General features: G+C 47.2%; 1 protein-coding gene across 1 annotated transcript in view; it reads left to right on the plus strand.

Moving 5' to 3' along the window:
• LOC135918360 (arylsulfatase B-like) overlaps window positions 1–12322 on the plus strand; it is a 145007-nt gene extending 132685 nt beyond the window's left edge. Inside the window, exons 8-10 of the mRNA XM_065452051.2 lie at window positions 7820–8122; window positions 8524–8969; window positions 9476–12322. Of these exons, the coding sequence (XP_065308123.1) occupies window positions 7820–8122; window positions 8524–8969; window positions 9476–9613 (887 nt within the window). The 3' untranslated portion in view covers window positions 9614–12322. The remainder of the gene's footprint in view (window positions 1–7819; window positions 8123–8523; window positions 8970–9475) is intronic.
• Window positions 12323–14203: the final 1881 nt, after the last annotated feature.

Genomic DNA, 14203 nt, shown 5'->3' on the forward strand with positions numbered 1-14203 from the left:
CTGAAACACCTGCCGAAGTACCGATGTGTCGTTTTCCTTTTCCGCCACAATGATGTCGAGGTACACTTGAACATTCGGCAAACCTTGCAAAATCGTTTCCATGCGTCGCTGGAACAAGGCGGGGGCTGAAGCAATCCCAAATGCTAGGCGATTGTAGCAGTAAAGGCCCCGGTGTGTGTTGAGTACCGCCGTCTTTCTAGCTTCGTCGTCCAGCGGCAGCTGATTGTACGCGTTGCGTAGGTCCAGAGTGCTGAAGACTTCGCCTCCCGAAAGCGCCGCAAATATGTCTTCAACTTTGGGCAGGGGATACTGTTCCAAGTGAGACGCCGGGTTGACTGTTAACTTGGAGTCGCCGCACAATCGTATATCGCTCTTTTTTGCTGCCGGAACCACCGGTGTTGCCCAATCTGAAATGCTTTTCGGCGAAAGCACTCCGTCTTCGACAAGACGGTCGAGCTCGGCCGAAACTTTGGCGCGCATGGCATAAGGCACTGTACGTGCCCTACAGAAACGTGGGCGGGCTCCATCTTTGAGGTGTAATTGCACAGGGGGCCCTTGCAACAGCCACGCTTGTTCTCGAAAAGATCAGAAAATTCATCCAGCAGCGACGTCATCTTGTTATCACGACGAACATTTACACTTGAGGTGGTTATAGTGTCCCAGAAGGACACACCCGCCTTACGGAAGGCCTCTATCGTGTTCCGACCGCAGAGCAGTGGTCCGTTACATGCCACCACGATTAGCGTGCTGGTCACAACAGTCGATCCAGACTGAACTCTCATGGTTATCGCGCCGACAACTGGCAATGGCCCGAGGAAGCATGTTAAGCGGAGCGACGTTCCTTCCAGTGCCGGCGACCATTTGCGATGTTTCTTATATATGTTCTTCGGTATGACGCTGACCGGAGAACCCGTATCTTGAATCATTCGTAATTTCCGGCCCTGCCATGCCAACTCTTCCTCGAGAGGCTTCAACGCAGCTCTGTCGGCCGAGCTGTGAGCGACAAGAGCAAGCAACATTTCTTCTTCGCTCTCACCTTCCATTTCCTCGACGGCAAAGGCACCACGTTCTCGAGGGCGGCCACTGTTGTAAACCTTCGCCAGATGACCTTTCGTGCCGCAATGGTGGCACTTGGTGTTTCGATGACTGCACATGTGTGTTGCGTGGGGGCCGCCGCAACGCTCACATGAATGGTTGTTCTTTGCAGTGTTCCACTTCGTCCAGGGTCGTCGTCCTCGCTGCGACTGTACAACATTGATGCTGGTTCCCGTAGTCACTGGGTCTGCTCCTCGCATGTCACGAACGTCGCCTAGCGCCTTCTCTGAAGCTATGGCAAATTCTTCTGCTTCCTCAAAAGTTAGCTTCTTCCGCGTTAATAGGCAGCGTCGTGCGTCGTCGTCCCTGATTCCGCATACTATGCGGTCTCGCAGCATACGGTGCAGCGAGTTGCCGAAGTTGCAACTTTCCGCCAGTCTCCGAAGGTCGGCAATGTATTCCCGAACGCTCTCTCCGTCCCTTTGCTTCCGCATGGAGAACGAAAAACTCGCCGCTATTTCATTAACTTGAGGATTGTAATGTTCCTCGAGGTATTCAACGACTTCATCGTAAGTCTGGCTGTTAACCGACACGGTTGGAAGGCGTCGTTGCAACATGCGCACGACATTATCGCTCAATGAAGACACCAGCAGAGCTCGGCGTTTGGCCGTGTCAGTAATTCCATTGCCCTCAAAATAAGCTTCCAGCCATATCCTGTACGTGCTCCAGCTGCTCACCGTCTCGTCGAAAACCGGTGGGTGAGATGCCATCATTCGATCCTGTCAGTCACTGACCATGCTCACATGAAATCCCATCCTCGTCGCCACTGCTGTAGCGCGGGTAACAACAACAGACGCAGTAGGTGCAAGCAATGGAATGATTTATTGAAGATAGCGTGGCTGCTTTTATTCTGTACGAATCAGTAGGTGCATGCGCACATCGTGATGCGATAGGCGGGCTTGCAATGACGCGATACGGCAATTTGCCCTATTTAAGAAGGAGTTCAGAATTTCCCTTTTTTTGACGTTGTTTACCGCATTCCAAAATGTTCCTTTCGTACCATGTTTTCTTTCCTTCCTTTTTTCAATGCGGCAGAAAGCTGGTTAGAGAACTTCTTGTACCGAATGGCTAAGTTCTTGTTAAATGGTAATCGCTTGGTTTTCTTGTAAAGATTATAGTTTTTGCGCACAAAAGATAGGAGCTTATCTGTTATCCATAGAATCTGAGGCGACGCGAATTTCTTTTTGCATTTGACTTGATGGGTATGATGACCGAAACAGGACTTAAGCATAGAGATAAACAGTGCAAATGCTTTCTGTGAATCATTTGTAGAAAAGATAGGGGACCAGTCAAAATTCGACACGGCTTCAAGGAATGATTGCTTGTCTAGTAAAAACTTCGTGTACGTGATTTTTTAGGAGCCATCAGTATAGTAATAATAATAATAATAATAATACTTGGGGTTTTACGTGCCAAAACCACTTTCTGATTATGAGGCACGCCGTAGTGGAGGGCTCCGGAAATTTTGACCACCTGGGGTTCTTTAACGTGCACCTAAATCTAAGCACACGGGTGTTTTCGCATTTCGCCCCCATCGAAATGCGGCCGCCGTGGCCGGGATTCGATCCCGCGACCTCGTGCTCAGCAGCCCAACACCATAGCCACTGAGCAACCACGGCGGGTATCAGTATAGTGAAATGTACTTTAGAAGAGTTAACTGCTGGGCTAGTTGGTGATCTTGCATACTGAAAAGATTTTGCGCCAAAAAACACAACACACATGCGTGTGCGTGTGCAACACACATGCGTGTCGTCGTCTTTCTTGTGTGTGTTGTTTTTTTTGGCGCAAAATCTTTTCAGTATGTAAGTATAGTGAAAGTTTAAAAATATAGGATAGCGATCAATTATGTTGGTCATTAGAACACCTGCGTCTGGTGGATATGCCAAATTTGATAATGCATGGTTAATTAATGTACCTATGGGGTGGTTAGCACATCGTGTCGGTATCCTAATTAAACATTCATAACCAAATTTGCTAAAACAATCAGAATAATGTAAAGCATTAGTTGACGTACTGTCAGCAAGGTTAATGTTGATGGCGCCCATAATTATTACATTTTTGTTTTCATTTGCTAGCATTCCCATAACATTATGGAGAGCGGCACATAGATCTATTGCTGATGAAGAGGGTGAACGACCCGCCGTGGTTGCTCAGTGGCTAAGGTGTTAAGCTGCTGAGCACGAGGTCGCGGGATCAAATCCCAGCCACGGTGGCTGCATTTCGATGGGGGCGAAATGCGAAAACACCCGTGTACTTAGATTTAGGTGCACGTTGAAGAACCCCAGATGGTCCGGAGTCCTCCACTACGGCGTGCCTTATAATCAGAACATGGTTTTGGCACGTAAAACCCCATAATTTAATTTTTCAAAGAGGGTGAACGATATATGCAACTCATCATTAGGTCTTTCTTATCTACGTTGAGGAAGCCATTTTTTAAGTTCAATCCAAACGTCTTCACAATTATAGTTACGTTAAGCACAAGATCGTTCCTTCGGTTGTATGTAATATCAGAATAGATATATAGTGCTGCGCCGTCATGGTTGCTGAACGGACGATTGGAGTATTCAACAACAAAATTAGAAAAACAGAAAAGGTGTTTATCGTGGTCACTCAACCAAGTTTCAGATACTCCGACGACTGAAAATGGGAAGGTGAACGCAGACAGGAGATAAGAAGATTCCTTGAGGTGCTTGCGCAGACTGCGCGCATTCAAATGCAAGACAGATCGTTGATGATTTGAACGAAGATTGTTTAACTGGTTAGCTGTGAAATTGTGCGATTTGCCTTGGTGACAGGCGAGCCGCAAAGGTGGATTAGTTGTCACTGAAAGGTCGGATTCAGTTGCAATGCGAAAGACGCAGCTTTCATTTGTTTTCTGAGCGGGACGAGATGGCGCCAGACTAGCGCGCGTCGTCTGTATGGAAACAAAGCGCTGCATGAGCGGAGGTCTGTTTGCGGCGCCTTCTGTGAATCGTGCCCATGCGTCCCGCGCGCCACCTCATTTCGCTCCGTTTGCAACGTGGCGCACGAGACAGATTGTCCGCGCCAGCCAATATATAGCGAAATGAAAACACGTATACAGCTGCACTCAAATTTCGCATTAGGAAGTATCGTAATCGTCGCTGAATTATGTTTCCAGAATAAACCATTCATCAACAAATAGCCCGTAAACACAATCCTGGGACGAGATCGAAGGTCGCTCTTTGGAGCACGCGTTCAGTTTCACCGCGCGACTGGCCTAGGCCGCGCCGGTGTCCTCATCCGCGGGGCGCGGCCATGTTTTTGGTGACGTCAAAGTGACGGCAGGCTCCTGTCAATCATTTCAAAACCGAGCACGTAGTCTGCTAGGAGCAGAACGCGACGAGAGGTGTTTAGTTCGAGCAGTCATGCGCTTGCTACGAGACCGACTTCGCATGGCACGTCTGGTAGATTGTATTGGATCCAAACGGCGGCTGTGGCTATGGAATCGCACGTTCGGATCCAATCCATAGTCTAATTCAAGAAAATGGCGCTTGGAATGGGAGCTTCGGTTGTTGCGTTAGCGTTGTTCGAGGAGGAAGAGAGCGCTTGGACGTGCGAAAAGCGTTTTAAGAGCCGGCTGAAAGCGAATTCCGGCGTCCCTTTCGTTTCTCGAAACGAACAGCGCGTTAGTTGTGCGACGAACTCGACCCCATAATGGGGTTCCAGCGAGCTAGTGGAATGTTATTGTTGCCTCTTGAAAAGTGCGCCACTGTTATCTTCTTTTTTTACGCTGTGTGTTACGCCACCTATTGACCACGCAGAGAAACTAATAGTTATAAATTGTAGCAGTCGTCGGCATTACCAGAGTCCTTCCATGGAAGGATTCTGGTATTTTTTTTTTTATTTGAACATACTGCAGGCTTTGATGGCCCTCGACGGAGTGGTTACAAAGGTAAAACAACAGCAATCATGAACAAAAATGAATAGTTTTAACTTTGGTTACAAAAGATTCTACAGTATTACAACACACAACACTGTTAGGTAAGTCGTTCCAGTAAGAGATAGTGGAGGGAAACAGTGAATATTTATGTATATTAACGCGCTTGGAAGTTGGCGAACTACCTTACTGTATGGTTAGTTCTTGATGAGTGTAAAAACGGATCTAATAAGTAAAAAAATTATGGGGTTTTACGTGCAAAAAACACTTTCTGATTATGAGGCACGCCGTAGTGGAGGACTCTGAAAATTTAAACCACCTGGGGTTCTTTAACGTGCACCTAAATCTAAGTACACGGGTGTTTTCGCATTTCGCCCCCATCGAAATGCGGCCGCCGTGGTCTAGTAAGTAACGTGACCGTGGGATTTTGAAGTGGCCATGGTACAAAAGGTAAATGAATTTAAGTTTTGTGATTAGTCTTCGTTGTGCCAGTGGTTCTAAATGTGCTTTCGATAATAGTTCAGAGACACTGGATTACCTTGAAGAATCAGAATATATGAATCTGATTGCCAGTTTTTGTATGCGCTCTGCTTTATCAATGAGGTGTTCTTGATAAGGGCTCCAGATTAAATCAGCATATTCAAATGATGGTCTCATAGGTGTTTTGTAGGCAGTTAATTTCACGTGCGGCGGAGTATTGCACAGCTTCCTTCCTAAGATGGACAGTTTACCTTCAGCGGTCTGACATATGGAGGAGATGTGAGGTTTCCAGTTAAGTTTAGACGTGATATAAAGGGCCAAGCATTTTACCTGATTGAATTTGACGAGTGCGGTGTCTCGTAGAGTATACATGAAATGAAGTGGATTTTTCTTTTTAGTAAATGTGATGAATTTTTTTCAACGCATTAAGTCTCATGCCCCATGTGTCGCACCATGGACGGGTAGATTGCATGAATTGTTTAGTTCGATTTGGTGTCCTATGTTACGTGCAACTGTGTATACTACACAGTCATCGGCGAAAAGCCGCATTTGGACCATTCCATGAGCATTGAACTGGATATCGTTGACGTGAGTGAGGAATTAGATAGGAGCAAGAACGGACCCTTGCGGAACCCCTGCGTAAATTTCAAGTTGCTGCGAGACACGTTTATCTATGGCCACACTTTGTTTTCGATTTAATAGAAAGCTGCAAATCCATGAAATTATTTTGCTGTCAGTACCAAAGGCTGGGAGTTGTGTAATTAAATCTTGATGCAGGACAACGTCAAACGCCTTGGAAAAATCTAAGAATACTGCGTCGATTTGGCCTCAATCGTTTATTGCATTAGATATTTCGCCCGTTAGCTCAGCGAGTTGGGTTACGGTTGGTAGACCTGATCTAAATCCGTTTTGTCGGCTGTAAAGCAGATTGCTACTTTCTAAATGGGATATTATGGCTTTGAAAATTATGCGTTCGAACAGTTTGCAACAAGCACTTGTTAATGACACAGGGCGGTAGTTATTGCATTCTAATTTCGAACCTGGTTTGGGAATTGGAATGATCTTAGCATATTGCGCCAACCTTGTGGTAACGTCGCTGTTTCAAGGGAGGCGATAAATATTTTGTGCAGGTATTTGGATACCCATTTGGCATAACGGGTTAGAAATGAATTAGCAAGATTGTCGGGGCCGGGGATTTCTTCAAATCCAATTTTCCCAAAAGGAAAATGATGCCTACTTTGCTTCGCTCTGGCATGGACACTATTAGCGGATACGGTTCTAGTTGGGCGTTAGAGGAATGTTTCGTAAGAACAGATTAGAAAAAAGTGTGAAATGCCTTCGCAGTACCTTCCGGTTCGGAAATAATGGTATCTGAAATATTTATTTGCGAAATGGCTTCGTGTTTATTAGCCAAATATACCCAGAATTTCTGAAGGTTCTGCGCCATGAACGAAGGAATCTGGTATTACTATACGAGAACGTGTTTAAGCTTGAGAAGAAAAAATACATTTGTTATATAAACATGTTATTCGTTAGGAGGCGAGAAACATTTCGTTTTCTAGTATATTGTCTACAAGCAGACGACAAACGAGGTACGTAAGCTTTCTGGAAGTTCTCGTTTGCCGATTGGCTGCTATCTTCCTCCCGTTCTCACAAAGTTTGCGAACTACCCACTTTATGACGCGGCCGCAACTGCACTAAAGCTGTTTCGAACAAACAACTCCGATCGCGTCCCTGCAGGCTATTTTACACGTCTGTGTTATCAGTCGTGACGCATATTGAGTATGCTACCGTATTCTAAAAAAAAATGCGAGGGAGATGTTCTATGTTTGTTTTTTAAAAGTAATTTACAAAAAGCTACACGCTTACCTTGGGAATCAACAATTGGGCGGCAGGGAGTAAGAATTATCTATAAGGCATGTTCGTGTTCAACTACGCAGGTTGAAGCAAAGACGTCTAGTAAGATAGTTTTGTTTGCTGGAAGGAATTGGCAACATACTCTCAACTAGTGACTTAGCTCCTCGTATGAACGGCCGTATTCTCGAATGATCACTTTCGGGGGCACTTTCACTTTTATGTGAAGCTGCATCCCTGTTGACAAAGCAGTTCATGAACTGGGACGTATCATTTAAGAGGGCGGCCGCCCAGAGACAAGCGCTTATTACGAACGAAATATTTTGGAATTCGGTCACGCTTATTCGACTTTGCTACCCACGGCCACATGCACCCGTGCACACCCACCATGCTTACCTGGTCCCAGCTTCTGTTCAATTTCGAGTAACTGATCCGAGGCCAACAGGCAACCACAGTTGTTTGACATATCGGTTTGACATATCACGTTCGCAGGCATGGTTTCGGCCCTGGACGAGTCCGTGGGCCTGGTGTTCGAGGCCCTGGCGAAGAAGGGCATGCTGAGCAACACTTTGTTGGCCTTCAGTTCGGACAACGGTGCCGACGTGGCGGGTCCAAACGCCAACTACGGGCAATCGTGGCCGCTGCGGGGCCAGAAGTACAGCCCTTGGGAAGGAGGCGTGCGCGCGCCGGCCCTCCTCTGGAGCCACGCGCTCGGTCCCAAGGTCCGAGCCGGCGGCGACTACGAGCAGCTGTTCCACATTGCCGACTGGCTGCCCACTCTGTATCAGCTGGCGGGTCAGTGAACGAATGCCTAAAAGAAAATTAATGATTTATCAAACAGTTCTGGTGCTCATCGATGGTATGACTAAGCGTCCAGACCAGTGAAGATTGTCTCGTGCACCGTAGTTTTAATGAAGACAGTCTTCTTTAAAATAACCGTACGGAGGCTTGGCACGTGCTGAAGAACGTCGCTATACCTATGGATGTTTGACAATCTGAAAATTTTTACCAAATAGCGAATCTGTGGTGTCTCATTCTTTAAGGTGCGTGTTGCATCGTTCTTGTTAACTCGCCAAGCGCTCCCGTGTATGCGCCTGAACCCTTGCGTTTCATTCCTGCCTGTTGTCGCCGCTAATGCTCATGCACAGCATTCTCTAGACAAACGGTCTACAAAGAGGCGCTCACGCTTTGCTCAGGAGGCGATCTGGCAGACCTAGGCGACATCGACGGAGTCAGCCACGCGGACGCGCTGGTGGGTGACGCGAGTCTGCTGCCGCCACCGCGCACGGAACTCGTGGTGAACATTGACCCGATTGACAACTACTCGGCCATCATCGACGGCCGCTTCAAGCTCGTAAAGGGCGTCGCGGAAGGGGGAGAGTACGATCAGTGGTACCCGATAGTGGGCAACGTCGACTGGAACTCGACCAAGCCCCTGGAACAGTGCAAGGCGTCACCTGTGGCTCGGGTGCTGAGGAGCTTGGGCTCGGAAGCGGCGTGCGGCCCGTTGGGCGGCGCCTCTCCCATCAACTGCGGCGTCCGGGACTCCGCAAAGATGTGCCGGCCCACTGTGGCGCCTTGCCTGTTCGACCTGGACGAAGACCCGTGCGAGTATAATGACGTCGCCGCCGAGCATCCCCAGGTGAGGCGTTCAGATACCGACCGTTTCCATGCGTGCGTGATGGGCACGGGAAGTTATAAAACATGACATCTAGGGCATTTGCATGAACACGACAAAAGCATGGTGAAGTCGATCACTTGGCAATGTACATACATGCAAGCGTCGATCTGATCTGTGGTTCGCAGCAGGCATCTTCTTTTCAGTTTTCGTGACAAGTCCATAAATTTCTCCCTAGAGCAATATATGATGTCAGAGTAATTTTGAACACCCTTTACCACACGTACAAGGACTTCATACACCAACTAAAAAAAAAAACTGTTCGAATACGAGAATTCATATTATAGAAGTCAATAGACGCGATAAAGAATAAAATGTAGCAAAAACTGTAGATTAAACCAGATATTTTCATTTACTGTCTGGCGAAGCTTTGTACTTTCTGGTGGGATACTGCAACAGCATGCATGTGTTTCTTTGAAGCTTTACGCTAATATTGTGTTGTTCTTCTTTGTATTTATTTTTCTGCACAGTTGGTGAAGAACCTTCTCTCTACGCTGAGACGATACGAGGATGCGTCCACGCCTCCCGCAAACCTCCCACACGATCCTTTGTCAGATCCAGGACGATACGACAACGTTTGGATCCCCTGGCGAGATAGGCTGCCGTGATATGATAGAAAGGAGCGGCCGTGCTTCAATTTTCAAATTCCTTTTTCGGCGTCGTCGCTCGTGACCGAGATGGCCTCCTCTTTTTTTTTCGTTTCTTTTTTTTTGCGCGCGCGAGGCATAGACACTGCTTCAGCACGAAGAGCGAGCGTTCCTAAAGCAGTCGCACGTCATTGGAACTTTGACGACGCCGAGTAGAGATTACGGACGGCGTTGCATCCATGGACAAATCATTTCCTATTTTTATTTTTAGTTTAGAACGAGTCATTATCGCTGTATTTAGGTACGGACAGGACGCAATAGCGAATGATTCCCGACCAATCTCCGAGGCTATCAATTGGATTTCGATATAAGATTTGCGTCTACCGGTTTGTCCACTTCAGTGGACATGCCCTTAATCATACCACGAAATATGACCATATTCGCGATATGATTGTAAAAAACTCTCATAGTGACGCATTCTGTTACCATATTTCCAGATATGATGTTACAGAAGTGATAATAAATTGCAATCACTTTGTGATGAACTCTTTATCTCGTGTTTTTAAGTGCGCGCTTAAGTTTTCAGCGAGTCAATTTGAGGAATTTAATGTTAGTATTCCACCTAAATTCAAATACCATGGCTCGTATACACAGAACAGTCCGTTCTCTATAGAGGCTTAGACATACTAAGCCGGTCAGTCTATATAATAGCGAATATGTTATCAGCAAAGGCGGCCTACAGTGACAAACAGTTCTCACAAAAAAAGTAAGAAAATGTAAGGACTCCATCTTTGTTTAAGTAAGCGAGCGGACTGTGACTGAAAGCGGATGAAACCATACCGTGGCAATGTTATAGTTTTTAAAGCGAAATAAGGAATGAAGACACAAAAATGAAGCGGGCCGTACGCCTGCGATCTTAGCATGTCACGGGCGGCGCTTCACCCATATGACTACGCAGTGGCTGAATTCCTCCATACTTTCATTGTTGTTTGTGTGAATCCGTAATTTACAAACCTCCCTTGCTGATCACAACGGCCAATGCGGAACATTCTCTCCCACGCTGCTTCGCTCCACAGTAAAGCAGCGTCTGATATATATTTGTTCCACATTCACCACAGAGCTTAAGTGTCTTCTTTATTTATATTCAATAAACGTTTCTTCTCTCTACCAAACGCTGCAGCATGCATTCTCACTAGTACTATTTTCTTTATCCAGTTAGCCCTCTTTTTCTTGATTACCGAGCTTTAAAAATAGCGGGCACAAGCTACTTATAGCGAACGCAAGAAGTAATAGAGAGTTTTAAAATAGGGGCCTCAATAGTTTGGGGCCCCAAAGAGCTTTGCGGGTGTTAGCGTTGGGGTACGCAGCAGTGAAGAGTTTTAGAATAGGGCTTTGCGTTTGCAGATAGCGTCTTGCGCTGACAGCGCCACTACGGCGTGAAAGAAAAGCTGTTAGAAATAATTAAATAAAATATACCATTTTATGAAAGGAATAGTAATTTTGAGTTGCGTGTATTCGCGTTCAATTACAATTTAGAGGTTATACTGTAAGCAGCAAACAAGTTGCGCTTAGTTTTGAGCGAACCAACTTTACGTGCCTTCACCAGCCAAGCTTAGCCGTTTTAGGCCTACGAGCCATAATATCCACAATTGAATTCGGAATCAGCGGCGCCTAATGAATCAATCTTCATAACACACGCTAGTTTAGAGAAAGCGATAAGCGCAGTCACTTCTCCTAGCTTGCGAACTTCACGCGTTACCACGAATCGAACCCAGTTTGGTGCTAGGTTAGAGCCGTCGCTTCGATGGGTGCCGCCATGTTTGCTGACGCAAAGCTTTTGGGGCCGCTATTTGGGCTCCCGCTAAATCGGTGAAATAGCGTTCCCAACGCAAAACCCAAACGCAGCTTGCGTCTCGCGCATGCACAGCGACGCTATTTCTTTGGGGCCCCAAAACGTTTGGGGCCCATATTCTAAAACTCTCTAATAGGGTCACAGGGCGCATACATACCTTCAGAATGAAAACTCTGCTTGTGTTATTTTGTGATGTTTGTGGGCTGTCATTCTCAAAATTCCGAGTAACGACTCTGTCAAGAATGTAAGACAAGGTATGAGCAACTTCAGCGATAAAATGATGTGACAATATAACCCGTATATACCGCATGTCATACATCAAAGCGTGGCATATACATATACATAACTATATACGGAAATTTTCGCTCACGGAAAACTCCGCCGTCGCCGACACTGAATTTTCTGTGACACGGGGCCCTTAATGATATAATGTTATTATAGGCACTGTGGGGCACTGGATAGTTTAATGTGATTAGCATTCTTTGCCTACTACCCTTACATAACAAGGCCTTGAATCTGGCAGCACTGCTGTTTTCAGGTTAGCATGTGTGGGTTTATTAACCAGTTGCCTTCGCCAAAAATATTACGTACACGTGACGCCTGCGACAAAAAAAAAGGATGTTCCACATGCGCCGTCAAGGCCGTGAGGCGTGGCGCTGACTAACATTCACAGGTTCAGTTCTAGTAGATTAACATAAATACCCCTGAAAGTGGATGGGAAAACGGCACCGCGATAGCTCAGTTGGTAGAGCATCGCACGCGTAATGCGAAGATGCGGGTTCGTGCCCCACCTGCGGCCAGTTTTTGATCCAATTTCGTTTCCGTTAATTTATCATTTCTTTAATTCAGTTAAAAAATAAATGTAATTTCCCCTATGCTGTCCTTTGTGTTTTTGTTTGTTGGCTTCTTATGATATGACTAGATAGGCATTTAGAGCCTATCTATCTATCTATCTATCTATCTATCTATCTATCTATCTATCTATCTATCTATCTATCTATCTATCTATCTATCTATCTATCTATCTATCTATCTATCTATCTATCTATCTATCTATCTATCTATCTATCTATCTATCCTCTTAGGATAGAGACTCCCTATCCTCTTAGGGAGTCGGCGCTCCTTACAAAGGAAGCGCGGTCGGTGAGGTCGCGCGCATCCTAGCGAGCAGACTCATTGAAGTTCGGGGGAGCACCCTTGACCGTCCCTACGTGAGCGGGAAACCAGTGAATCGAACGATGCATGAGAGCATACGAACTCGAGACGCTAAGAAGACGACCAGCTTGCTCGGCGATGCAACCCTTCTGAAAAGCTCTAACTGCCGTTTTGGAATCGCTGTAGATCTCGAACCCAAGACCGCCTAGCAGGGCGAGGGCGATGACGGCTTGCTCGGCGATTTCAGAGCCAATCGAGGCGCTGTTGGAAATCTTGCCGCTGGAGTCAACCACGACGGCGGCAAAGGTCTCCCCATCTCTGTACTTCGCGGCGTCGACGAAGCTTGCTCTGATGTCTTGTTGCTTGATCTGTTTGAGGACCGCTGCTGCTCTGGCCTTGCGTCTGCCATCGTTGTGGACGTGATGGATGTTTCGGGGCACGGGGGCCACTGCGAACTTGTCTCGAATGCACCTAGGGATCGGGGTACTGACCATCGGGAATCCTGCAGGGTGGTAACTCAGCTCTTCGAGGATGCGTTTAACTGCCGCTGTGGTGGTCAGGCGGTTGAGTAGCGCGCGTTCTTGGGTTTCGGCAATCTCCTCGGCGGTGTTACGTACCCCCAGCTTGAGGAGATCCTCTGCATGGGTCCTTATGGGTAGCCCGAGAGCCCTTTTGACTACTTTGCGTATGAGAGCGCTGAGCTTGTCTCTCCACTCTGAGCCGGTTATGCATAGAAATAGTGTACGTGAAGCGGCATAGTACGAAGGCGTTGATCATCCTGAGGATATATATTTTTCCTTCATGCATCGTTGTCGGTTTGCGATTCTGCGAACGAGGCGGAAAGCGTTGTCCGTCTTTGCGATGGTCTTGCGTAGAGCCGTTCCGTTCCCACCGTTTAGTTCTACAAACATGCCCAGGACCATATATTGACGTCGACCCTCAGTATCATCCCATCCCCCCACCCGGTCACAAGTGCGAAGGCTGATGCTGCTTTCGGAGACTGGCTTCCAATCATTGGGTCTGCCTCCCATCTCTTTTCTGTAAAGCAGAACCTCCTACTTGGCGGTGGAGCATTGAAGTCCGGTGGGGCGGAGATACTCCTCGATCACGTCGATCGCCTCCTGCATGCCTTCTTCGACTCTGCCCTCGCAGCCGCCGGAGCACCAAGTGGTGATGTCATCGGCGTAGATGGTGTGCTTGACGTCCTCGACGCGTGCCAGCCTCTTGGAAAGACCAATCATACAGATGTTAAACAGTGTGGGGTAGATGACGGCGCCCTGAGGAGTGCCCCGTCCTCCGAGGGGCACATCTTCGGAGCGGAAGTCTCCAATGCGAAGCTTGGCCTTCCTGTCCGTTAGAAAATAGCTAACGTAGCTGTAGAATCTGGAACCAAGAACCAGGTGCGAACTGGTCTTGACGATGAAGGTGTGGAGCACGTCTTCGAAAGCCTTCTCGAAGTCCAGACTGAGCAGAGCCTTGACGTCTCTGGAACGGCGGTCCACGATCTGATGCTTGATTAATTTCATGGCATCCTGCGTCGTGAGTCCGGAGCGGAAGCCGATCATGTACGTGTAAACCTGGCTGTCTTCGAGGTCCCCGTTGAG

Source organism: Dermacentor albipictus, chromosome 1 (assembly GCF_038994185.2).
Source record: "Dermacentor albipictus isolate Rhodes 1998 colony chromosome 1, USDA_Dalb.pri_finalv2, whole genome shotgun sequence".
NCBI classification, from domain to species: Eukaryota; Metazoa; Arthropoda; class Arachnida; order Ixodida; family Ixodidae; genus Dermacentor; species Dermacentor albipictus.